Here is a 26,491-nt window from a genome sequence, read left to right as displayed (position 1 = left end):
TTTCACAAAGAGCTTACTATTCATTTCTTTGATAAAAGTACATATCAACATGATTTATTACAGAAGTAAAAAAAAGTATCTTGTGGTTGCTGTGTATTATAAATATTTTTATATGAAATTGTATTATCTCATTTTCCATGGGTTATTCTGAACATAAAATAGTTCAAAGGTGTTTCTATTAAAGTTGTTTCTATTCAAAAAACAAAGAAAATATAATAAACATCTGTACATAATCTGATTTTTCATATAAGAACATAAATAATTGGCCAGTACAATTTTAAAGCTTCATTTGTGACTATTGTAACATAATACAACTGTAACCACAGGCTGGGCGCAGTGGCTCACATCTGTAATCCTAGCACTTTAGGAGGTCAAGGCAGGTAGATTGCCTGAGCTCAGGAGTTCGAGACCAGGTTGGGCAACACGGTGAAACCTCGTCTCTGCTAAAGTACAAAACAATTAGCCGGGCATGGCAGTGGGTGCCTGTAATGCCAGCTGCTCGTGAGGCTTGAACCTGGGAGGCAGAGGTTGCAGTGAGCCCAGATCGCGCCACTGCACTCCAGCCTGGGGCACAGAGTGAGACTGCATCTCAAAAAAGAAACAAAAACCAAAAAACTGTAAGCACAGATAATTAGAACTTTCTGAATATCTGTAGTAATGATGACAAAAGAAGAATATTAACATTTACAATTTTCGTTGATCATTTTATATTGTTAAAGCTTTGCCACATATAGGCAATTAAAAACTAAGTTTTTAATAGCAACTTGTTCTTGTTTTATGATTACAATGTATACTTAAGTGTTTCTGAGGCTAATTCCACTTAGAAAAGTTCTCTGCTTCCTATTATTTTTGTTTCTAAGCTGGTTTTTCTGCTGCATATTCTAAAAACCTGCTGGTACATTACAGCTTGTGCTTATTCTAAGCTGGTTTTTCTGCTGGATATTCTAAAAAAACTTGCTGGTACATTGTTTTATGTAATTAAAGGATGGGGTTCTGTAGGTTAATGTAGCATTCTTTCCCTTCACCCCTGGTGGAACGGTGAGGGTGTCCCACTTATGTCGGATAAGTTGATAGCTAGGTACCTGTGTGTTATGGCTCATTTATACTGCTTCAGGGGACCTGACCCCAGAATTATTTTGCAGAAAGGAAAAGTATTCTGTTATACATTATAGAATTTTATTCCTATTTTGAAATGCTGGAGAGGTTGCAGAGAAAAAGGAACACTTACACACTGCTGGTGAGAATGTAAATTAGTTTGGCCATTGTGGAAAGCACTTTGGTGATTGCTCAAAGAATTAAAAACAGAACTACCATTTGACCCAGCTATCTAATTACTGGGTATATACTCAAAGAATATAAATTTTTCTACCATAAAGATACATGTACGTGTATGTTCATCACAGCACTGCTTACAATAGCAAAAACATGGAATAAACCTAAATGGCCATCAGTGGTAGACTGGATAAAGAAAATGTACATATATATACCATGGACTACTATATAACCATAAAAAGAATGAAATCATGTTCTTTGCAGCAATAAGGATGGAGCTGGAGATCATTATCCTAAGTAAACTAATGCAAGAACAGAAAACCAAATACTGCACGTTCTCACTTATAAGTGGGAACTAAACATTGAGTACATACACATGGACACGAAGAAGGGAGCAAAAGACATCAGGGCCTACTTTAGGGTAGAGAGTGGGAGGAGAGTGAGGATTGAAAAACGACTTATCAGTTACTTATGCTAATTACCTGGGTGATGAAATAATCTGTGCACCAAACCCCTGTGAAACGTAATTTGTCTGTATAACAAACCTGCACATGTACCTCTGGACCTAAAATAAAAGTAAAAAAAAAAAAAGAAGACTTTTATTTCTGTTTTGAATTGCTGTTGAGAATAGTAATTACAAAACAGTAGTGTCTTTCTTATAAAAAGAATGAGTGAGAAAATACAAAGAACTGAAACCTCACTTTTCACAATGAAATTGTGGATTTCATATATCATAAATTAAAACCAAATATTGGGGTTTTATATAGAAAACATATAGTCTTAATTTTATTGTTGAAATGAAATTTGAACTTAAAGAACTATTTGCAGATTTGTATATAAGTTGAGGAGTACCAGTAACTGGACTTTGTTTTTAAAGTTGTTAGAGTATTTGACTTCTTTAAGATGTTGATTTATTCCTGTTCAGAGAAAGGTATTCAATAATAACAGTCTCTGGGACTTTGGAAATTTTTTGTGGTGGTTGTTTTAATTTTATTGGTTTATATTGACCATGAACAGACTGTACTATACTGTGGTCTCTGGAAGGAGATTAAATGTTAGTATGCCTGAATGATTTGAGTAGTTTAGGTTTACATTATCTAATTACCTATAGTTCAATTTTATATTATCTATCATTCCGTATATCTACATATTTATTTTTTTCTTGCCTTGAAGGAAAACCTAAATATCAAACTGGTGGAAAATCTAAGAGGACAATTCAAGGCACTCATAAAACTACTAAACAGGTACAGCATCTATAACTTTTTTACTTATTTACTTTTAATTTCAATTTCTGAATGTATTATAAATTATGAAAATCTTATTTTGCAGGATTTGAATATTATTTATCTAAATAAAAATTTAATGTACTTTTTAAAAACAAATATGTATATAGTAATCAGTGTGACTTGTACTAAATACTTTACAGATATTAATTTATTTGGTTCTCATACCCTTTGATGTAAGCATCACAGTTATCCTCACTTACATTGAAGTTTTGTTACAAAAAGAAACTGAGACAGAGAGAAGACATGTAGCTTACTAGTAAATGACACAACCAGCGTTTGAACCCAGGCAGTTAATTTCTTTTCTTTATTTTAAAAAAAAATTTTTTTTTTTTTTCTTTGAGACAGTCTCACCCTGTTGCCCAGGCTGGAGTGCAGTGGTGTGATCTTGGCTCACTGAACCCTCTTCCTCTTGGGTTCAGGCAGTTCTCGTGCCTCAGCCACCCTAGTACCTGGGACTACAGTCATGTGTCACCACATCTGGCTAATTTTTATATTTTTAGAGACAGGGTTTCACCATGTTGGCCAGGCTGGTCCCAAACTCCTGGCCTCAAGTGATCCGCCCGCCTTGGCCTCCCAAAGTGGTGGGATTACAGGCATGAACCACCATGTTCAGCCCTTGGCAGTTAATTTCCACAGTTTATGCTCTTAACTCCTCTGCTATGCCTTCCATGTTTGCCGGTTCTTTTATGATTTTCTTTCTTGATATAATGATGCCTTTAGGTTGTAGGATAGTAAAGATATTTGGAATACAAAAATTTTAAATTGCTGTAATAAAATTTTGGAGAACACAAGCCTACTTTATCTTTTGAAGGTGTTTAGCATAATTATAGTTTTTTAATCCATAGTTATTTTCTCTGAACTTTTCATAGGTGTTGTTATTTTATTTTATTAATTTAATTTAATTTTTTGAGATAAGGTCTCACTGTTCCCCAGGCTGAGTACAGTGGCACAATCACAGCTCACAGAATCACTTGACCCCCTGGGCTCAAGTAATTCTCCCACCTCAGCCTCCAGAGTGGCTGGGGCCAGAGGTGTACACCACTGTGCCTGGCTGATTTTTGATTTTTTGGACAATTATTTTGATATTTTTAAGTATATAGTATGTATTATGTAAAATAAAATTTCATATGAGAAAAACATGGACTTCTAATCATGATATCATTGTGAGTTCACAAAGAATCCCCCGTCCCCACACACAAAGGCACCAATGATTTTATATGCATATATTTGTAAAAAAGGTTAAAAATATATACATATATATGGTTTAATATACACATATAACATATATACTTATATATGCACATATATACACATCCATGTATATATTTCTTATCTATGTATATGTATTTTAACCTTTATTTTAGGTTCAGGGGTACATGTGCAGGTTTTTTTTTTTTTTTTTTTTTAAATTTATTTATTATTATTAAACTTTAAGTTGTAGGGTACATGTGCACAACGTGCAGGTTTGCTACATATGTATACTTGTGCCATGTTGGTGTGCTGCACCCATCAACTCGTCATTTACATCAGGTATAACTCCCAATGCAATCCCTCCCCCCTCCCCCCTCCCCATGATAGGCCCCGGTGTGTGATGTTCCCCTTCCCGAGTCCAAGTGATCTCATTGTTCAGTTCCCGCCTATGAGTGAGAACATGCGGTGTTTGGTTTTCTGTTCTTGTGATAGTTTGCTAAGAATGATGGTTTCCAGCTGCATCCATGTCCCTACAAAGGACACAAACTCATCCTTTTTTATGGCTGCATAGTATTCCATGGTGTATATGTGCTACATTTTCTTAATCCAATCTGTCACTGATGGACATTTGGGTTGATTCCAAGTCTTTGCTATTGTGAATAGTGCTGCAATAAACATACGTGTGCATGTGTCTTTATAGCAGCATAATTTATAATCCTTTGGGTATATACCCAGTAATGGGATGGCTGGGTCATATGGTACATCTAGTTCTAGATCCTTGAGGAATCGCCATACTGTTTTCCATAATGGTTGAACTAGTTTACAATCCCACCAACAGTGTAAAAGTGTTCCTATTTCTCCACATCCTCTCCAGCACCTGTTGTTTCCTGACTTTTTAATGATCGCCATTCTAACTGGTGTGAGATGGTATCTCATTGTGGTTTTGATTTGCATTTCTCTGATGGCCAGTGATGATGAGCATTTTTTCATGTGTCTGTTGGCTGTATGAATGTCTTCTTTTGAGAAATGTCTGTTCATATCCTTTGCCCACTTTTTGATGGGGTTGTTTGTTTTTTTCTTGTAAATTTGTTTGAGTTCTTTGTAGGTTCTGGATATTAGCCCTTTGTCAGATGAGTAGATTGCAAAAATTTTCTCCCATTCTGTAGGTTGCCTGTTCACTCTGATGGTAGTTTCTTTTGCTGTGCAGAAGCTCTTTAGTTTAATGAGATCCCATTTGTCAGTTTTGGCTTTTGCTGCCGTTGCTTTTGGTGTTTTAGACATGAAGTCTTTGCCCATGCCTATGTCCTGAATGGTACTACCTAGGTTTTCCTCTAGGATTTTTATGGTATTAGGTCTAACATTTAAGTCTCTAATCCATCTTGAATTAATTTTCGTATAAGGAGTAAGGAAAGGATCCAGTTTCAGCTTTCTACTTATGGCTAGCCAATTTTCCCAGCACCATTTATTAAATAGGGAATCCTTTCCCCATTTCTTGTTTCTCTCAGGTTTGTCAAAGATCAGATGGCTGTAGATGTGTGGTATTATTTCTGAGGACTCTGTTCTGTTCCATTGGTCTATATCTCTGTTTTGGTACCAATACCATGCTGTTTTGGTTACTGTAGCCTTGTAGTATAGTTTGAAGTCAGGTAGCGTGATGCCTCCAGCTTTGTTCTTTTGACTTAGGATTGTCTTGGAGATGCGGGGTCTTTTTTGGTTCCATATGAACTTTAAAGCAGTTTTTTCCAATTCTGTGAAGAAGCTCATTGGTAGCTTGATGGGGATGGCATTGAATCTATAAATTACCTTGGGCAGTATGGCCATTTTCACGATATTGATTCTTCCTATCCATGAGCATGGTATGTTCTTCCATTTGTTTGTGTCCTCTTTGATTTCACTGAGCAGTGGTTTGTAGTTCTCCTTGAAGAGGTCCTTTACATCCCTTGTAAGTTGGAATCCTAGGTATTTTATTCTCTTTGAAGCAATTGTGAATGGAAGTTCATTCCTGATTTGGCTCTCTGTTTGACTGTTACTGGTGTATAAGAATGCTTGTGATTTTTGCACATTAATTTTGTATCCTGAGACTTTGCTGAAGTTGCTTATCAGCTTAAGGAGATTTTGGGCTGAGACAATGGGGTTTTCTAAATATACAATCATGTCATCTGCAAACAGGGACGATTTGACTTCTTCTTTTCCTAACTGAATCCCCTTGATTTCTTTTTCTTGCCTGATTGCCCTAGCCAGAACTTCCAACACTATGTTGAATAGGAGTGGTGAGAGAGGGCATCCCTGTCTTGTGCCAGATTTCAGAGGGAATTTTTCCAGTTTTTGCCCATTCAGTATGATATTGGCTGTGGGTTTGTCATAAATAGCTCTCATTATTTTGAGGTACGTTCCATCAATACCGAATTTCTTGAGCGTTTTTAGCATGAAGGGCTGTTGAATTTTGTCAAAAGCCTTTTCTGCATCTATTGAGATAATGATGTGGTTCTTGTCTTTGGTTCTGTTTATATGCTGGATTATGTTTATTGATTTGCGAATGTTGAACCAGCCTTGCATCCCAGGGATGAAGCCCACTTGATCATGGTGGATAAGCTTTTTGATGTGCTGCTGAATCCGGTTTGCCAGTATTTTATTGAGGATTTTTGCATCGATGTTCATCAGGGATATTGGTCTAAAATTCTCTTTTTTTGTTGTGTCTCTGCCAGGCTTTGGTATCAGGATGATGTTGGCCTCATAAAATGAGTTAGGGAGGATTCCCTCTTTTTCTATTGATTGGAATAGTTTCAGAAGGAATGGTACCAGCTCCTCCTTGTACCTCTGGTAGAATTCAGCTGTGAATCCATCTGGTCCTGGACTTTTTTTGGTTGGTAGGCTATTAATTATTGCCTCAATTTCAGAGCCTGCTATTGGTCTATTCAGGGATTCAACTTCTTCCTGGTTTAGTCTTGGAAGAGTGTAAGTGTCCAGGAAATTATCCATTTCTTCTAGATTTTCCAGTTTATTTGCGTAGAGGTGTTTATAGTATTCTCTGATGGTAGTTTGTATTTCTGTGGGGTCGGTGGTGATATCCCCTTTATCATTTTTAATTGCGTCGATTTGATTCTTCTCTCTTTTCTTCTTTATTAGTCTTGCTAGTGGTCTGTCAATTTTGTTGATCTTTTCAAAAAACCAACTCCTGGATTCATTGATTTTTTGGAGGGTTTTTTGTGTCTCTATCTCCTTCAGTTCTGCTCTGATCTTAGTTATTTCTTGCCTTCTGCTAGCTTTCGAATGTGTTTGCTCTTGCTTCTCTAGTTCTTTTAATTGCGATGTTAGAGTGTCAATTTTAGATCTTTCCTGCTTTCTCTTGTGGGCATTTAGTGCTATAAATTTCCCTCCACACACTGCTTTAAATGTGTCCCAGAGATTCTGGTATGTTGTATCTTTGTTCTCATTGGTTTCAAAGAACATGTTTATTTCTGTCTTCATTTCGTTATGTACCCAGTAGTCATTCAGGAGCAGGTTGTTCAGTTTCCATGTAGTTGAGCGGTTTTGATTGAGTTTCTTAGTCCTGAGTTCTAATTTGATTGCACTGTGGTCTGAGAGACAGTTTGTTATAATTTCTGTTCTTGTACATTTGCTGAGGAGTGCTTTACTTCCAATTACGTGGTCAATTTTGGAGTAAGTACGATGTGGTGCTGAGAAGAATGTATATTCTGTTGATTTGGGGTGGAGAGTTCTATAGATGTCTATTAGGTCTGCTTGCTGCAGAGATGAGTTCAATTCCTGGATATCCTTGTTAACTTTCTGTCTCGTTGATCTGTCTAATGTTGACAGTGGAGTGTTGAAGTCTCCCATTATTATTGTATGGGAGTCTAAGTCTCTTTGTAAGTCTCTAAGGACTTGCTTTATGAATCTGGGTGCTCCTGTATTGGGTGCATATATATTTAGGATAGTTAGCTCTTCCTGTTGAATTGATCCCTTTACCATTATGTAATGGCCTTCTTTGTCTCTTTTGATCTTTGATGGTTTAAAGTCTGTTTTATCAGAGACTAGTATTGCAACCCCCGCTTTTTTTTGTTCTCCATTTGCTTGGTAAATCTTCCTCCATCCCTTTATTTTGAGCCTATGTATGTCTCTGCGTGTGAGATGGGTCTCCTGAATACAGCAGACTGATGGGTCTTGACTCTTTATCCAGTTTGCCAGTCTGTGTCTTTTAATTGGAGCATTTAGTCCATTTACATTTAAGGTTAAGATTGTTATGTGTGAACTTGATCCTGCCATTATGATATTAACTGGTTATTTTGCTCGTTAGTTGATGCAGTTTCTTCCTAGCCTCGATGGTCTTTACATTTTGGCATGTTTTTGCAATGGCTGGTACCGGTTGTTCCTTTCCATGTTTAGTGCTTCCTTCAGGGTCTCTTGTAAGGCAGGCCTAGTGGTGACAAAATCTCTAAGCATTTGCTTATCTGTAAAGGATTTTATTTCTCCTTCACTTATGAAACTTAGTTTGGCTGGATATAAAATTCTGGGTTTAAAATTCTTTTCTTTAAGAATGTTGAATATTGGCCCCCACTCTCTTCTGGCTTGAAGAGTTTCTGCCGAGAGATCTGCTGTTAGTCTGATGGGCTTCCCTTTGTGGGTAACCCGACCTTTCTCTCTGGCTGCCCTTAAGATTTTTTCCTTCATTTCAACTTTGGTGAATCTGGCAATTATGTGTCTTGGAGTTGCTCTTCTCGAGGAGTATCTTTGTGGCGTTCTCTGTATTTCCTGGATTTGAATGTTGGCCTGCCCTACTAGGTTGGGGAAGTTCTCCTGGATGATATCCTGAAGAGTGTTTTCCAACTTGGTTCCATTTTCCCCTTCACTTTCAGGCACCCCAATCAGACGTAGATTTGGTCTTTTTACATAATCCCATACTTCTTGCAGGCTTTGTTCATTTCTTTTTCTTCTTTTTTCTTTTGGTTTCTCTTCTCGCTTCATTTCATTCATTTGATCCTCAATCGCTGACATTCTTTCTTCCAGTTGATCGAGTCGGTTACTGAAGCTTGTGCATTTGTCACGTATTTCTCGTGCCATGGTTTTCGTCTCTTTCATTTCGTTTATGAGCTTCTCTGCATTAATTACTCTAGCCATCAATTCTTCCACTTTTTTTCAAGATTTTTAGTTTCTTTGCGCTGGGTACGTAATTCCTCTTTTAGCTCTGAGAAATTTGATGGACTGAAGCCTTCTTCTCTCATCTCGTCGAAGTCATTCTCCGTCCAGCTTTGATCCGTTGCTGGCAATGAGCTGCGCTCCTTTGCCGGGGGAAATGCGCTCTTATTTTTTGAATTTCCAGCTTTTCTGCCCTGCTTTTTCCCCATCTTTGTGGTTTTATCTGCCTCTGGTCTTTGATGATGGTGATGTACTGATGGGGTTTTGGTGTAGGTGTCCTTCCTGTTTGATAGTTTTCCTTCTAACAGTCAGGACCCTCAGCTGTAGGTCTGTTGGAGATTGCTTGAGGTCCACTCCAGACCCTGTTTGCCTGGGTATCAGCAGCAGAGGCTGCAGAAGATAGAATATTTCTGAACAGCGAGTGTACCTGTCTGATTCTTGCTTTGGAAGCTTCCTCTCAGGGGTGTACTCCACCCTGTGAGGTGTGGGGTGTCAGACTGCCCCTAGTGGGGGTTGTCTCCCAGTTAGGCTACTCAGGGGTCAGGGACCCACTTAAGCAGGCAGTCTGTCCCTTCTCAGATCTCAACCTCCGTGTTGGGAGATCCACTGCTCTCTTCAAAGCTGTCAGACAGAGTCGTTTGCGTCTGCAGAGCTGCTGCGTTTGTTATTGTTTACCGTGCCCTGTCCCCAGAGGTGGAGTCTACAGAGACAGGCAGGTTTCCTTGAGCTGCTGTGAGCTCCACCCAGTTCGAGCTTCCCAGCAGCTTTGTTTACCTACTTAAGCCTCAGCAATGGCGGGCGCCCCTCCCCCAGTCTCGCTGCTGCCTTGCTGATAGATCACAGACTGCTGTGCTAGCAATGAGGGAGGCTCCGTGGGTGTAGGACCCTCCCGGCCAGGTGTGGGATATGATCTCCTGGTGTGCCTGTTTGCTTAAAGTGCAGTATTGGGGTGGGAGTTACCCGATTTTCCAGGTGTTGTGTGTCTCAGTTCCCCTGGCTAGGAAAAGGGATTCCCTTCCCCCTTGCGCTTTCCAGGTGAGGCAATGCCTCGCCCTGCTTCAGCTCTCGCTGGTCGGGCTGCAGCAGCTGACCAGCACCGATCGTCTGGCACTCCCCAGTGAGATGAACCCAGTACCTCAGTTGAAAATGCAGAAATCACCGGTCTTCTGTGTTGCTCGCGCTGGGAGTTGGAGACTGGAGCTGTTCCTATTCGGCCATCTTGCTCCGCCCCCCCGCAGGTTTGTTATATAGGTAAACTCGTTTCACAGGGGTTTGTTGTACAGATTATTTCATCACGCAGGTACTAAGCCTAGTACCCAATAGTTATTTTTGCTGTTTCTCTTTTTCCTCCCACCCTCAAGGAGGCCCCTCTGTTTGTTGATTCCTTCTTTATGTTCATGAGTTCTTATAATTTAGCTCTTGTAAGTGAGGACATGCAGTATTTGGTTTTCTGTTTCTGCAATAGTTTGCTAAGGATAATGGCCTCCAGCTTCATCCATGTTCCAGCAAAATACATGATCTCATTCTTTTTTATGGGTACATAGTATTCCATCATATATATATATACCAAATTTTCTTTATCCAATGTGTTGTTGATGGGCATTTAGGTTGATTCCATGTCTTTGCTGTTGTGAATAGTGCTGCAGTGAACATTCATGTGCATGTGTCTTTATGGTAGAATGATTTATATTCCTCTGGTAATATACCCAGTAATGGGTTGAATGGTATTTCTGTTTTTAGCTCTTTGAGGAATCACCATACTTCTTTCCATAATGGCCGAATTAATTTACACTCTCAGCAATAGCATATAAGTATTATCTTATCTCCACAACCTTGCCAAGATCTGTTGCTTTTCGAATTTTTAGTAATAGCCATTCTGACTGGTGTGAAATGGTATCTCATTGTGATTTTGATTTGCATTTCTCTAGTGAACAGTGATACTGAGCTTTTTTTCATATGCTTATTGGCTGCATGTATGACTTCTTTAGAAAAGAGTTTGTGTTCTTTGCCTACTTTTTAATGGGGTTGTTTGTTTTTATCTTGTAAATTTGTTTACATTTATTATAGATGCCAGATATTTATTAAACCTTTGTCAGATGCATAGTTTGCAAAAGTTTCCTCCCATTCTGTAAGTTGTTTACTTTTTTTTTCGCTGTGCAGAAGCTCTTAAGTTTAATTAGATCCCGTGTGTCAAATTTTGCTTTTGCGTCAATTGCTTTCGGTGTCTTTGTCAAGAAATCTTCCTATGCATGTTCCTGTGTCCAGGGTGGTACTGCCAGTTGTCTTCCAGGATTTTTATAGTTTTGGGTTTTACATTTAAGTCTTTAATCCATCTTGAGTTGATATTTGTGTATGGTGTAAGGAAGGGGCCTAATTTCAGTCTTCTGCATATGGCAACCCAGTTATCTCAACACCATTTATTGAATAGAGAGTCCTTTCCCCATATCTTGTTTTTGTCAGCTTTGTCAAAGATCAGATAGTTGTAGGTGTGTGGCCTTATTTTTGGGCTCTCTCTTCTGTTTCATTGGTCTTTGTGTCTGTTTTTGTACCAGTACCATGCTGTTTTGGTTACTGTAGCCTTATAGCATAGTTTGAAGTTGGGTAGCATTGATTCCTCTAGCGCTTTTTTTTTTTTAACTTAGGATTGCCTTGGCTATTTGGACTTTTTTTCGTTCCACGTGAATTTTAAATAGCTTTTTCTCATTCTGTGAAGAATGTCATTGGTAGTTTAATGGGAATAGCATTGAATCTGTAAATTGCTTTGGGTAGTATGGCTGTTTTCATGATATCGATTCTTCCTACTCATGAGCATGGGATGTTTTTCCATTTGTTCTTGTCATCTCTGATTTCTTTGAGCAGTGTTTTGTAATTCTTGTTGTGGAGATGTTTCTCCTCCCTGGTTAGCTGTATTTCTAGGTATTTTATTCTTTTTTGTCGCAATTTTGAATTGGATTGCATTCCTGATTTGACTCTCGGCTTGGCTGTTGTTGTGTATAAGAATGCTAATGACTTTTTTGTTTTTATTTTTGTTTTGAGATGGAGTCTCGCTTTGTCGCCAGGCTGGAGTGCAGTGGCACGATTTCTGCTCACCACAACCTCCGCCTCCCGGGTTCAAGTGATTCTTCTGCCTCAGCCTCCTGAGTAGCTGGGACTACGGGTGCATGCCACCACGCCCAGCTAATTTTTGTATTTTTAGTAGAGATAGGGTTTCACCACATTGACCGGAATGGTCTTGATTTGCTGACCTCATGATCAGCCTGCCTCAGCCTCCCAAAGTGCTGGGATTACAGGAAGAATGCTAATGACTTTTTGTACAGTGATTTTGTATCCTGAAACTTTGCTGAAGTTGTTTATCAGTTGAAGGAGCTTTTGTACTGCGACTATGGGTTTTCTAGATACATAGAATCGAGTCATCTGTAAATGGATATTTTGACTTCCTCCTTTCCTATTTGGATGCCCTTTATTTCTTTCTCTTGCCTGATGGCTCTTGCCAGGATTTCCAATACTGTATTGAATAGGAGAGGTGAGAAAAGGCATCTTTGTTTTGTGCCAGTTTTCAAGGGGAATGCTTCCAGCTTTTCTCTGTTCAGTACGATGTTGGCTGTGGCTTTGTCATAGATGGCTCTTACTATTTTGTGGTATGTTCCTTTAATACCTAATTTATCGAGAGTTTTTATCATGAAGATATGTTGTTATATTGAAAGCTTTTTATGCATCCTTTGAGATAACAATGTGGTTTTTTTTTCTTTAGTTCTGTTTATGTGATGAATCACACTTATTGATTTGCCTATGTTGAAGCAACCTTATATCCTGGGGATGAAGCCTACTTGATTTTGGTGGATTAGCTTTTTAATGTACTGCTGAATTTGGTTTGCAGGTATTTTGTTGAGGATTTTTGTGTCAATGTTCATCAAAGATATTGGCGTGAAGTTCCTTTTTGTGTTGTGTCTTGGCCAGATTTTGGTATCAGGATGATACTGGCTTCATAGAATGAGTTGGAGAGGAGTTCTTTCTTCTCAATTTTTTTGGAATAGTTTCAATAGGAACAGTACCAGCTTTTCTTTGTATATCTGGTAGAATTTGGCTGTGAATCCTTCTGGTCCTGGGCTTTTTTTGGTTGGTAGGCTACTTGTTACTGATTGAATTTCGGAGTTTATTGTTGTTCCATTTAGAGAATCAGTTTGTTTCTGGTTCAGTCTTTGGAGGGAGTACGTGTCCAGGAATTTATCCATCTCTTCTAGGTTTTCCAATATGTATGCATAGAGGTGTTCATAGTGGTTTCTGATGGTTATTTTTATTTCTGTGGGGTCAGTGGTAACATGACATTTCCAGTTGTGTTTATTTGGGTATTCTCTTGTTTCCTCTTTATTAGTCTAGCTAGTGGCCTGTCTTATTAATTTTTTCAAAGAATCAACTCCTGGATTTATTGATCTTTTGAATGGTTTTTTATGTCTTGATTTCCTTGGGTTCATCTCTGATTTTGTTTATATCTTGTCTTTTGCTAGTTTTGGGGTTGATTTGCTCTTGCTTCTGTAATTCTTTTACTTGTGATGTTAGATTGTTAATTTGAGATCTTTCCAACTTTTTGATGTGGGTGTTTAGTGCTATGAATTTCCCTTTTAATATTGCCTTAGCTGGATCCCAGAGATTCTGGTATGTTGTATCTTTGTTCTCATTAGTTTCAAAGAACTCCTTGATTTCACTCTTCATTTCATTATTTACTCAGAATTCATTCAAGTGCATGTTGTTTAATTTCCATGTAGTTGCATGGTTTTGGGTGATTTTCTTAGTTTTGACTTCTATTTTTATTACATTGTGGTCTGAAAGTGTGTTTGGTATGATTTCAGTTCTTTCTGCATTTGTTGAGGATTGTTTTATGTTCAATTATGAGGTCGATTTTAGAGTATGTGCCATGTGGCAATGAGAAGAATGTATATTCTGTTGCTTTTGATTGGAGAGTTATGTAGAGATCTATCAGATCCATTTGGTACAATGTTGAGTTCAGGTCCTGAATATCTTTGTTAATTTTCTGTCTTGATGATCTAATACTTCCAGTGGAGTATTGAGGTCTTCCACTCTTTTTGTGTGGGAGTCTAAGTCTCTTTGTAGGTCTCTAAGAACTTGCTTTATGAATCCGGGTGCTTCTCCTGTGTTGGGTGCATATATATTTAGTATAGTTAGGTCTTGTTGAATTGAATCCTTTATCATTACGTAATGTCCTTTTTTTGTCATTTTTTTTATCTTTGTTGGCTCAAAGTCTATTTTGTCTGAAGTTAGGATTGTAACCACTCCCTTTTTTCTGATTCCCATTTGCTTGGTAGATTTCCCTCCATCCCTTTATTTTGAGCCTATGTGTGTCTTTATGTGTGATACGGGTCTCTTGAAGACAGCATACCATTGGGTCTTATTTATTTATTTTTTAATCCAACTTGACATTCTATGCCTTTTAAGTGGGACATTTAGCCCATTTACATTCAAGGTTAGTGGTATGTGTGGATTTGATCCTGTCATGTTGTTGTTAGCTGGTTACTATGCTGGCTTGTTTGTGTGGTTGCTTTATAGTGTCCCTGGTCTGTGTTTTTAAGTGTCTTTGGTAGCAGTTCTTCCTTTCTATATTTTGTGCTGCTTTCAAGGTCTCTTGTAAGGCAGGTCTGGTAGTCATAAACTCAACGTTTGCTTATCTGAAAAGGATCTTATTTCTCCTTTGCTTAGGAAGTTAAGTTTGGCTGGATATGAAATTCTTGGTTGAAGATTTTTTTCTTTAAGAATGTTGAATATAGGCCCCCTGTCTCTTCTGACTTGTAGCTGAGAGGTCTGATGTTAGCTTTATGAGGTTCCCTTTGTAGGTGACCTGCCCTTTCTCTCTGTTAAAGCTACCTTTAACATTTTTTCTTTCATTTCAATCTTGGAAAATCTGATGATTACATGTCTTGGGGGTTGATCTTCTTGTGTAGAATTTTGCAGGGGTTCTCTGTATTTCCTGAATTTGACTGCTGACCTCTCTATCAAGGATGGGAAAGTTTTCATGGATACTACCCTGAAGTATTTTTTCAAGTTGTTTGTTTACTCCCCATCCTTTTCAGGGATGCCAGTGATTCATAGGTTTGACTTCTTTACAGAATCCCACATTTCTTGGAGGTTTGTTCATTCCTTTTTCTTTATTTTTGTCGGTCTTAATTCAGAAAGCCAGTCTTCAAGTTCTGAGATTCTTTCCTCAGCTTGATCTATTCTGTTAATACTTGTGATTGCGTTGTGAAATTCTTATAGTATGTTTTTTAGCCGTGTTAGATCTGTTAGGTTCTTTTTTATACTGGGTATTTCATTTTTCAGCTCCTATATTGTTCTATTGTGATTCTTAGTTTCCTTGGATTGGGTTTTGCCTGTCTCCTGAATCTTGATCTTTGTTCCTATCCATATATATATGTATTTTTTTTGAGACAGAGTCTTGCTCTTTCGTCCAGGCTGGAGTACAATGGTGCAGTCTGCTCACTGCAACCTTCACCTCCTGGGTTCAAGTGATCCTCCTGTCTCAGCCTCCTAAATAGCTGGGATTACAGGTACCTGCCATCATGCCTAGCTGATTTTTGTATTTTTGTAGAGATGGTGTTTCACCGTGTTGGCCAGGCTGGTCTTGAACTCCTGACCTCAGATGACCCTCCCTCCTCAGCTTCCCAAAGTGCTGGGATTACAGGCCCTATTCATATTATGAATTCTATTTCTGTCATTTCAGCCAGCTCAGCCTGGTTAAGAACCCTTATTAAAGAACTGATATGGTCATTTCAAGACATATGACACTCTGGTCATTTGAGTTACTGGAGCTCTTGCATTGGTTCTTTTCTCTGAGTGTGGGTGTTCCTTTAACTGCAGTGTAATTTCAGTAATTAATGGACTTCTTGATGTTTTCATAGGACAGAAGCTTTGTGCAAGGTCTTTATTTGTTGCTGACTTCTTTTGTTTAATTTCATGGGGATGGGTATGTTAGCAATACGGTTTGGCTCTGTGTCCCCACCCAAATCTTACTTTGAATTGTAATCCCCATAATCCTCACGTGTCAAGGATGGGACCAGGTGGAGGTAATTGGATCATGGGGGTGGTTTCCCCCATGCTGTTCTCGTGATAGTGAGTGCGTCTCATGAGACCTAATGGTTTTATAAGTGTCTGGTATTTCCCCTGCTGGCACTCACTCTGTCCTGCCACTCTGTGAAGAAGGTACCTGTTTCTCCTATGCCTTCTGCCATGATTGTAAGTTTCCTGAAGGCTCTCCAGCCATGTGGAACTGTGAGTCAATTAAACCTCTTTCCTTTATAAGTTACCCTGTCTCAGGTATTTCTTCATAGCAATGTGCGAATGGACTAATACAGCAGTGTATTTTTGGTGTTGAAGCTTTGAGATGTGATCCAGTACGTGGTGCTTAAGTGTATTGGTCAGTTGATAGGTTCTTCCTTGGTCGTGTAGTTTCTTCACAGTTGTAACCTTGCTCCCTCTCAATGCTCTCAAAGTGTGGGCTCCTCTCCCACTGCCTTTGGATTGTGGCTTGACACTCCTAGGCTGCCCACTGCAGCTCTGGGGTGATGTTTCTCCCCAACTTGGAGCCAGTAGAGGAAGGGACTTTAGCAGTGGCATCACAGGATGAAAGGTCTGTGCTGTGGGCCCAAGCTGGGGGTTCCCTGTCTGTTGATGAGCAGGGGGTGGGTGGGACACATGGGAGACAGACTGGCCTTGTCTCCTTGGGTTGACTGTCGTTTGTTGAAGGTATGGATAAGGTACTTTGGGTCTTGGTTCCTTTGTTAGTCTGAGGGTAGCAAGTACTGTTCCATGGCAGAGGTAGTGGCAGAGAGGTTTTTGGTTACCCCTAGGGACTCCACCTCCAAGAAATGTGGAACCCCTGTTACTGAGGGTGTTCAGCCACTGGGATGGGGCGGCTGCACTGCTGGCATGAGCTTCGGGTTTTGCTTGTTGGGGAGCAGGGAGTTGAAGGCTCACAGGGAGGAGAGGTTGGTCTCCTCTCTGTATATTAGCTGTGATGTACTGTAAGTTTGAGTTTAGCCCTTAGGCTCTTTGTGTCCTCCCCTAGTCCAAGGGCAGGAGGAATAGCACTGTTACTGTGGCAGTGGCCAAGGGGCTGTCGTATGCCTTTGGGAGCCTCTTCCCAGGAAAACTCCGTGTCACTACCAGTGGGTATGCTCAGCCGTGGCTGGGGCAACTGTTCTGCATTCATGAGCCATGGGCCCTGCCTAGTGAAGAGTGGGGTGGGGGTTCTAGGGAGGAGGGGCTGCACTCCTGTCTGTATGGTGGCTGTGGTGTGCTAAAAAAATTACTAAAAAACCAGTTGATAGATTTCTAAGGAAATATTATATTTTAAAAATTATATAGTAAGATACATGCACTGATAAATTGAGTGTATTATTTAATGTTCCTTTCGATACACATATAAGAAACTATTATCTCAGAAGGGGTAGACATAAAAGAAATCTTTGCCCGGGCGCGGTGACTCACGCCTATAATCCCAGCACTTTGGGAGGCCGAGGTGGGCGGATCACAAGGTCAGGAGATCGAGACCATCCTGGCCAACAGGGTGAAACTCTGTCTCTACTAAAAATACAAAAAAATTAGCTGGGTGTGGTGGCAGACGCCTGTAGTCCCAGCTACTGGGGAGGCTGAGGCAGGAGAATGGCGTGAACCCAGGAGGTGGAGCTTGCAGTGAACCGAACCGAGACTGTGCCAGTACACTCCAGCCTGGGCTACAGAGCGAGACTCTGTCTCAAAAAAAAAAAAAAAAAAAAAAGTAATCTTTTAGGCCAGGCATGGTGACTCACACCTGTAATCCCAACACTTTGGGAGGCTGAGGTGGGCGGGTCACCTGAGATGAGGAGTTCAAGACCAGTCTGGCCAACATGGTAAAACTCCATCTCTACAAAAATACAAAAATTAGCCAGGCATGGTGACTGTAATCCCAGCTACTCGGGAGGCTGAGGTGGGAGAATCGCTTGAACCTGGGAGCTGGAGATTGCAGTGAGCCAAGATCATGCCATTGCACTCTAGCGTCGGCAACAGAGTGTGAGAGTCCATCTTGAAAAAAAAAAAAAAAGTCTTTATTTTTGTACTTCAGATCGTTTCAAAAACCTACAAAATACAGGGAGAGAGCTTCTTTTTAAATTATAATTAAAAAATGTTTTTAGAGGCAGGGTCTTGCTCTGTTTCCCAGGCTGGAGTACCGTGGCATGATCATAGCTCACTGCAGCCTTGAATTCCTGGGCTTACGCAGTCCTTCCACCTCAGCCTCCTGAGTAGCTGAGACTACAGGTGTGTGCCACCATACCTGGTTAGCTTTTTCATTTTTTGTGGAAATAGGGTCTTGCTGTGCTGCCCAGGCTGTTCTCAAACTTGTAAGCTCAAGCAGTCCTCTCACCTTGGCCCCCCGAAGTGCTGAGATTACAAGTGTGAGCCACTGCACTTGGCTGAGGAACTGCTTTAAAAAATTAATTTTTGTGGGTACATAGTGTGTCTATATATTTATGGGGTACATGAGATATTTGATACAGGCATGCAGTGTATAATAATCACATCGTGGAAAGTGGGGTATTCATCCCCTCAAGCATTTATCCTTTGAATTATAATCCCAGTTACACTCTTTTAGTTATTTGAAACTATACAATTAAATTATAGTCAGCCTGTTGTGTTCCCTAATACCTTGTCTTATTCTTTCTTTCCATTTTTTTTTGTATTTTTATCCTTTTATTTGTTACTGTTTATTTATTTATTATACTTTTAAGTTCTGGGATACATGTGCAAAATGTGCAGGTTTGTTACATAGATATATACATGTGCCATGGTGGTTTGCTGCAACCATTCTTTCCATTGTTTTGTACCCATGAACTATCCCCACTTCCCCCCTACTCCCCTGCTACCCTTACCAGACTTTGGTAACTATCCTTCTACTTTCTCTGAGTTCAATTTTCGTGGTATTTAGCTACCACAAGTAAGTGAGACCATGTGATGTTTGTCTTTCTGTGCCTGGCTTATTTCATTTACATAATGACCTCCAGTTCCATCCATATTAGTGCAAATGACAGGATCTCATTTTTTTTTAAATGGCTGAAGAGCAAGCATTTCATTGTGTATATGTACATTTTCTTTATCCATTCATCTGGTGATGGCCACTTACTTCCACATCTTGGCTGTTTTGAACAGTGCTGCAACAAACATGAGAGTACAGATCTTTTTGATATTCTGATTTCTTTTCTTTTGTGTATATACCCAGCAGTGGGTTTGCTGGATCATATGATAGCTCTATTTTTTGTTTTTGAGGAACCTCTAAACTGTTCTCCATATTGGTTATACTAATTTACATTCCCACCAACAATGTACCAGGGTTCCATTTTTTTCCACATCCTCTCCAGCATTTGTTAATTGCCTGTGTTTTAGATAAAAACCGTTTTAACTGGGGTGAGATGATAGCTTATTTTAGTTTTGATTTGCATTTCTCTGATGATCAGTAATGTTGAGCACCTTTTCATATGCCTGTTTGCCATTTGTATGTCTTCTCTTGAGAAGTGTTTATTTATATTTTTTGCCATTTTAAAATTGGTTTATGAGATTTTTTTCCTATTGAGTTGTTTTAGCTCCTTATATATTCTGGTTATTAATCCCTTTTCAGATGGGTAGTTTGCAAATATTTTCTCCCATTCTGTTGTTTGTCTCTTTACTTTGTTGATTGTTTCCTTTGCTGTGCAGAGGTTTTTTTTTTTTTTAACTTGATATGATCCCATTTGTCCAGTTTTGCATCGTTGCCTGTGCTTATGGGGTATATTACTCCAGAAATTTTTTGCCCAGACCAATGTCCTGGAGATTTTCCCAAAGTTTTCTTGTAGCAGTTTCATAGTTTGAGGTCTTAGATTTAAGTCATTAATCCGTTTTGATTTGAGGTTTGTATATGGTGAGAGAAAGTCAAATTTCATTCTTCTGCATATGGATACCCAGTTTTCCCAGCACCATTTATTGAAGAGACTGTCTTTTCCCCGGTGCATGTTCCTGGCACCTTTGCTGAAAATGAGATCACTGCAGGTGTATGGATTTTTTTCTGGGTTCTTTATTATGTTCCATTGATCTGTGTGTCTGTTTTTATGCCAGTATCATGCTGTTTGAGTTACTATAGTTCTATAGTATAACTTTAAGTCAGGTAATGTGATTCCTACAGTTGTGTTCTTTTCGCTCAGGATAACCTTGGGTATTCTAGGTTTTTCTGTGGTTCCGTATATATTTTAGGATTTTCTTTTTCCTATTTCTGTGAAGAATGTCATTGGTATTTTGATAGGGATTGTATTGAATCTATAGATTGCTTTGGATAGTATGTACGTTTTAATAACATTGAGTCTTCCAATTCATGAACATGGAGTATCTTTCTGTTTTTTGGTGTCTTCTTCAATTTCTTTCATCAGTGTTTTCATTGTAGAGATCTCACTTCTTTGGTTAATTCCTAGGTATTTAATTTTACTTCTGTCTACTGTAAATGGAATTACTTTTTTTTTTTTTTCAGATTGTTCACTGTTAGCATATAGAAATGCAACTGGTTTTTGTATGTTGATTTTGTATCCTGCAACTTTACTGAATTTGTTTATCAGTTCTAATAGTTTTTGGTGGAGTCTTTAGGTTTTTCTAAATATAAGATCATATTATCTGGAAACAAGGATAATTTGACTTCTTCCTTTCCAGTTATTTCTTTCTCATGTCTGATTGCTCTAAGTAGGACTTCCAGTACGTACTCTTTTGAATAACAGTGGTGAAAGCAGGTATCCATTTCATGTTCCAGATCTTGAAGGAAAGGCTTTCAGTTTTTCCACATTCAGTATGATACTAGCTGTTTGTCTGTCGTATATGGCTTTTATTATGTTGAAGTATGTTCCTTCTATGCCCAATAGTTGAGGGTTTTTATCATGAAGGGATGTTGAATTTTGTTAAATACTTTTTCAGCATGCATTGGAATGATTGCGTGATTTTTATTCGTTTTGTTATATAATATCACATTGATTGATTTGCATATTGTTAAACCATCCATGCATGCCTGGGGTAAGTCACACTTGGTCATGATGAATGATCTTTTTAATGTAATGTTGAAAATGTTGAACATGTTCGGTTTGCTAGTATTTTGCTGAAGATTTTTGCATCAATGTTCATCAAAGATAATTGCTTGTATTTTTGTTTTTATGATGTGTCTTTGTCTGATTTTGTTATCAGGATAATACTGGCCTCATAGAATGATTTTGGAAGTATTTCCCCCTCCTCTGTTTTTGGAATAGTTTAGTAGAATTGGTACTAGTTCTTTTTTAAACGTTTGTTAAATTTAGCAGCGAAGCCTTCAGGACCTGAGCTTTTCTTTACTGGAAGACTTTTTATTATGGCTTTGATCCTGTTACTTGTTATTGGTGTGTGCAGGGTTTGGATTTCTATTTTGATAGGTTGTATGTGTCTTGGAATTTATCCATTCTCTCTAGATTTTCCAATTTATTGGCATATAGTTTCTCATAGTAGCCACCAACGATCCTTTGAATTTCTATGGTATCAGTTGTAGTGTCTCCTTTTTCATCTCTAATTTTATTTATTTGGGTCTTCTCTCTTTTCTTGGAGAGCTTCTTAATCTGAGGTTGAAGATGGAGTCTGTGAACATGAAGAAAATAGAAAATATATGTTGAATGTCATACACGTGCATTTTTTGGGGGATAGGTCCATAGGTTTTCTCAGATTCTTAGGGGAGCCGATGAGTCTCTCAGAAAGGGATGAGTCAGAAGTCTCAATTTCTTCCTTCTTCTTTCCCTGGCCTGCCCTTTCTTTTTCCCCCTCTTTCTGTCTTTTTCTCTCAAAAATCCTTGATTAAAACACTGTTACCTCATGGAATCCAATTGTGTGTAATTTCTCCTGCAAGTTTGGATTGTTTTGTCATCTATTGAGTGTCTTGGGAAGCAGTTAGACATAGTAAGCCAAAGTGGTAGTATAGTTACCTGATTAAGAATTCTGGCTTCGTCACTTAAATTAATGTGAGGCTTTGGGGTATAATTTAATTTAGCTAAACCTGTTTCCTCCTCTGTAAAATGAAGATAATATTAGTACTTGTAATATAAAATTGCTTCAATGATTAAATTAAGTATATGTAAATCACTTGGTGCAATGCTTGGCACATAGTATATCATGAATGTTAGATGCTGGTGCAATTGTTAGTATCACTGCTGTTATTTTTGTCAGTAGTAAGTAGAGCCCTATATTTTAAAACTCTCTACTAGTTAACCAGCCTCTAGGAATTTTTTTTTTTAAAGAGAGATTTAAGGTCTCACTGTGTTGCCTGGTCTGTTCTCAAACTCCTGGGCTCAAGTGATACTCCTGCCTCAGCCTCCTGAGTGGTTAGGACTACATGTGTATAAGACTGTGCCTGGCTAGCCTCTATTATTTGATGTGTCTTGTCTACCTTTCTTCACAAAGTCGGCAATTATTGCCATTAGTTTATGCACATTTTTTCTACAGGCATATTTTTTCTCCTTTTTGTCTTTCTTATGATAATCATATCTTACATTATTTGGGCACTTACTATTTGCTAGATGCATGTCAAACACTGTGAACGTTGGAGCAGAAATTGAAAGATTGAGTTCTAGTTTCAGTTTTGTCATTCTTTTGACTTTTGTCAAGAAATTCAGTCTGAGCCTCAGTTTTGTCATCTACAAAATAGGAATAATAATATTTGTCCTGTCTTTATAGCTTGTTGTGATGATTAAATGATAACTATGTTTTCAAAAATCCTTTATAAAATATATTTTCTGCCCTTCTGGAATCTTTGTAAATAAAAGCCTTGGATAGAGCAGTCACACGTAATGATAGAAACAGTTTAACCCCAAAGCATTATTGCCCATTGTACATTATAAGCAAGGATGGTAAAATGTTACCTTATGATTTTAATTACTTATGATTATGAATGCTATACATATATACCACATTTTATGAATGTGTGATAAATTCATAAACAGCTGGGGATGAGTGGCAATAGTTTTGATAATTTCATAAGATTAGAGTCTGGATTCACAGGAAGCTGCTAGTCCTTTGCTGATCAATGTAGAAAAAAGCTTTGGGAAGGAAGTATAATTTAGGAAACTTCCTAAGTTAATTTTAATTTTGAATGGTATATAGAAAGAAATGAGGTGGTCTGGAATATCTGGTAAAGAGCTGTCAGCACTGAGCCTCGGCCAACAGTCTAATGGTAAACCAGCAGTGTAATTGTAGAGCTGTAACTAGAAGATGGTCTCCTGTGGCAGTGTGACCTTGAACAACTCAGCCTCTGAACCTCAATTTATTAATCTGTAAAGTGGAGGTAATAATACATACTTTAAGAAGTGTATGAAGCAGGTCAAGAGATATGTTAAGTTGATTTATAATATACAGTTATTCCTCATTATCCACGGGGGATTGGTTTCATGATCTCTATATTAGTCCATTTTTATACTGCTGTAAAGAACTGCCTGAGACTGGGTAATTTATAAAGCAAAGAGGTTTTAATTGACTGACAGTTCAGCATGGTTGCGGAGGCCTCAGGAAACCCATACAATCATGGCAGAAGGCAAAGAGGAACCAAGGCACCTTCTTCACAAGGTAGCGGGAAGAACTGCCCAGCGAAGCGAGGAAGATCACCTTATGAAACCATCAGATCTTGTGAGAACTCACTATCATGAGAACAGTATGGGGGAAACCGCCCCCATGATTCAGTTACCTCCACCTGGTCTCTCCCTTTACACGTGGGGATTATGGAGATATAATTCAAGATGAGATTTGGGTGGGGACAGAAAGCCTAACCATATCAATCTCCCGTGGATATAAAAATCTTTGGATGTTCAAGTCCCTTATATAAAATGGTGTAGTATTTGCATATAACCTATGCATATCCTCCCATAGACTTTAAACAATCTTTAGATTGCTTATAATACCTAATGCAATGTAAATGTTACGTGTAAGTAGTTGTTATACTGTATTGTTTAGAGAATAATGATAGGAAAAAAGTCCATACATGTTCAGTACAGATGCTTTTTATTTCTGGAGTAGTTTTGGTTTGTAGTTGATTGAATCTTTATACAAAAATCCAATCCCTGGAAGCCGTTTTATTTATTTATTTTCATGTTTTATTTTACTTCACCAGAGTACTGCAGTGGACTGTAAAATAACATCATCTACGACTGGAGATAAACACTTTGATAAAAGTCCCACTAAAACAAGGCATCCTCGGAAGATTGATCTGAGAGCTCGATACTGGGCATTTCTTTTTGACAATCTTCGCCGAGCAGTAGATGAAATCTATGTAACTTGCGAATCAGATCAGAGTGTGGTCGAATGTAAGGTAAGGTTTGCTTTGAGGCCTTGTAATCCATTTGAATTCAGATTCTGGAATTTTTGCTACATCTGACTTGATCTTTTTTTGCTCTGTTGCCCAGGCTGGAGTGTAGTGGCGTGAGGCGTGATCTTGGCTCACTACAACCTCTGCCTCCCAGGTTCAAGTGATTCTCCTGCCTTAGCCTCCTGAGTAGCTGGGATTACAGGCACATGCCACCACACCCGGCTAATTTTTGTATTTTTAGTAGAGACGGGGTTTCACTGTGTTAGTCAAGCTGGTCTCGAACTCCTGACCATAAGTGATCCACCCACCTCGGCCTCCCAAAGTGCTGGGATTATAGGCGTGAGCCACCGTGCCTGGCCCTGACTGGATCATTTATCTCACTTTTTCTAGTTTTAATAAATTCTGTATGCTTTTTATTTAATTACTTCTTATGAAAAGTTGTTCTTTTGATCCATACACTAACATCAGCATTATGCTTCAGGTTTTGTTGATTTTGAAGATTTTATTTTGGCATCACCTAATTATATATTTTATATTCTGTGAAGGATTTGGTAGACAGCTGTCTTGCTGCATAGTTCTGGTCAGGGAATCAAAAGGTTGGATACACATCCAGTATTATTTTTAAAATTCTTATCTATATTCTCCATTGTTGCTGTAGATGGCACTAGTGAGATTTCACATTCTTTGGTTTCATGTTTAATGTCTAATTGGACATTACTCCCTTTCCATTGAGATACTTATCACTCTCCTAATTCACTTTGGTTAGGGAAAAGTGAGATTGATGGCTAACCATAAACAATCCTGGGTGGGATTGGGATGTCATTGTAAGGTGTGTTTTCTAATTTTAAATAATCTTGTGTTTGTAATAGGATATTAAACAGACACATGGTATAGAGTGTCTCTATCTAAAAAGCCTGGCCTTTTAGTAAGTAGAGACTGTATACCATATTAGTTTTTACTGAATAAACCTATTTTGAGGAAAACCAGAGGGATACATGTTTATAGAAATATTAAAGAGATAACTTCTGTTTTTATGGTGAATATGGTTGAAAACCCTGGAATTCATTATTTAACCTTTGAAATATATGAGGGATTAAAGAAGAGTTACGTATTGAGACAGCAGCTATGTTTTCTCTTAAATTGGAAACAGTCAAAATATGTTTTAGACTAGCTAAAAATATTGGTTATCAAAAGCAGGTTTCAAAATGAACATTAGTTGAAACCATCTAAATATATGTTGTGTGGTTGTTATACTTAAATATTGTTACTATCAGCATGTAAAAACTTTTTTTTTTTTTTTTTTTTTTTGAGGCAGGTCTTTTTCTGTCACCCAGGCTAGAGTGTGGTGGTACAAACATGGCTCACTGAAGCCTTGACCTTCTGGACTCAAGCAATCTTCCTCACTCAGCCTCCTGAGTAGCTGGGACCACAGACATACGCCACCATGCCTGGCTAATTTTTAAAAAATTTTTGTAGCGATGAGGCCGCACTATGTTGCCCAGGTTAGTCTTGAACTCCTGGGCTTAAGCAATCCTCCTACCTCAGCATTCCAAAGCTGTGGGATTATAGGCATGAGCCACCATGCCCAGCTACTTTTTATGTTTAAAGAAAAATATTTTTAAGTTTAAAAATCATATTCTTGGAGTATAATGAGTCAGTATGTTGTGGTAGAAGACACTACTGGACTTAATTTTCTGTTATGCTTTGTAAACTGAGCATTTGGGCTTAGAATAGCTCTAGATTACCCCTAGAGATTAATCAAAGCAGCAGTTTCTTTTTTTTTTTTTATTAAAAATAACAAATGACTGATTGAAATCAAATTTGCTTGAAAATATATATACTTCTTTAAAGTGAGATTGACCAATTGCAATTATGTCTTTTTGTGATAAGCAGAAACTCTTGCACCTTTCTCTGACACGACTGTGTTTTAGGAAGCTAGAACTGGCCACAAGAAAGTGTGGATTTTATTTCTGGTTCTGTCACTTGTTCCAAGCTTTATAAAAGCTTAATAGCAATAGAAATTTTTTGTGTAAGTTGTAGATTAAAAGAATGGAGAAAGCTTTGACAAAGTGAGAGGAATAGAGATGTGTTTTCCATTCTTTGTACTGTGCCAAGATGCTCAAAGGCTTATGCTGAGAAATCTAGGAGTTTAAAAGGTATTTTTATATTCAACTCTTCTCCTTATCCAAGACTTATAGGTAGTGGTGTATAAAAGATACAATTTAACGTTTGGTCTAAGCACATG

The 26,491-nt window shown here is 38.4% G+C and overlaps 1 protein-coding gene across 6 annotated transcripts in view; it reads left to right on the top strand.

Annotated features, from left to right (window-relative positions):
* SCAPER (S-phase cyclin A associated protein in the ER) overlaps positions 1-26,491 on the top strand; it is a 552,134-nt gene that overhangs the window by 39,952 nt on the left and 485,691 nt on the right. For 5 of the 6 annotated variants that reach the window (XM_038010211.2, XM_038010215.2, XM_038010212.2 and 2 more), the window contains exons 4-5: positions 2,446-2,516; positions 24,052-24,249. In XM_038010211.2, coding sequence (XP_037866139.1) covers positions 2,446-2,516; positions 24,052-24,249 — 269 coding nt within the window. The remainder of the gene's footprint in view (positions 1-2,445; positions 2,517-24,051; positions 24,250-26,491) is intronic. The other variant, XM_073012353.1, reaches the window with a different exon arrangement.

The sequence above is a fragment of the Chlorocebus sabaeus genome, chromosome 26 (genome assembly GCF_047675955.1).
Source record: "Chlorocebus sabaeus isolate Y175 chromosome 26, mChlSab1.0.hap1, whole genome shotgun sequence".
Taxonomy (NCBI): Eukaryota; Metazoa; Chordata; class Mammalia; order Primates; family Cercopithecidae; genus Chlorocebus; species Chlorocebus sabaeus.
The sequence above is the reverse complement of the archived record's forward strand: the minus strand, read 5'-3'. Positions and strand labels throughout refer to the sequence as shown.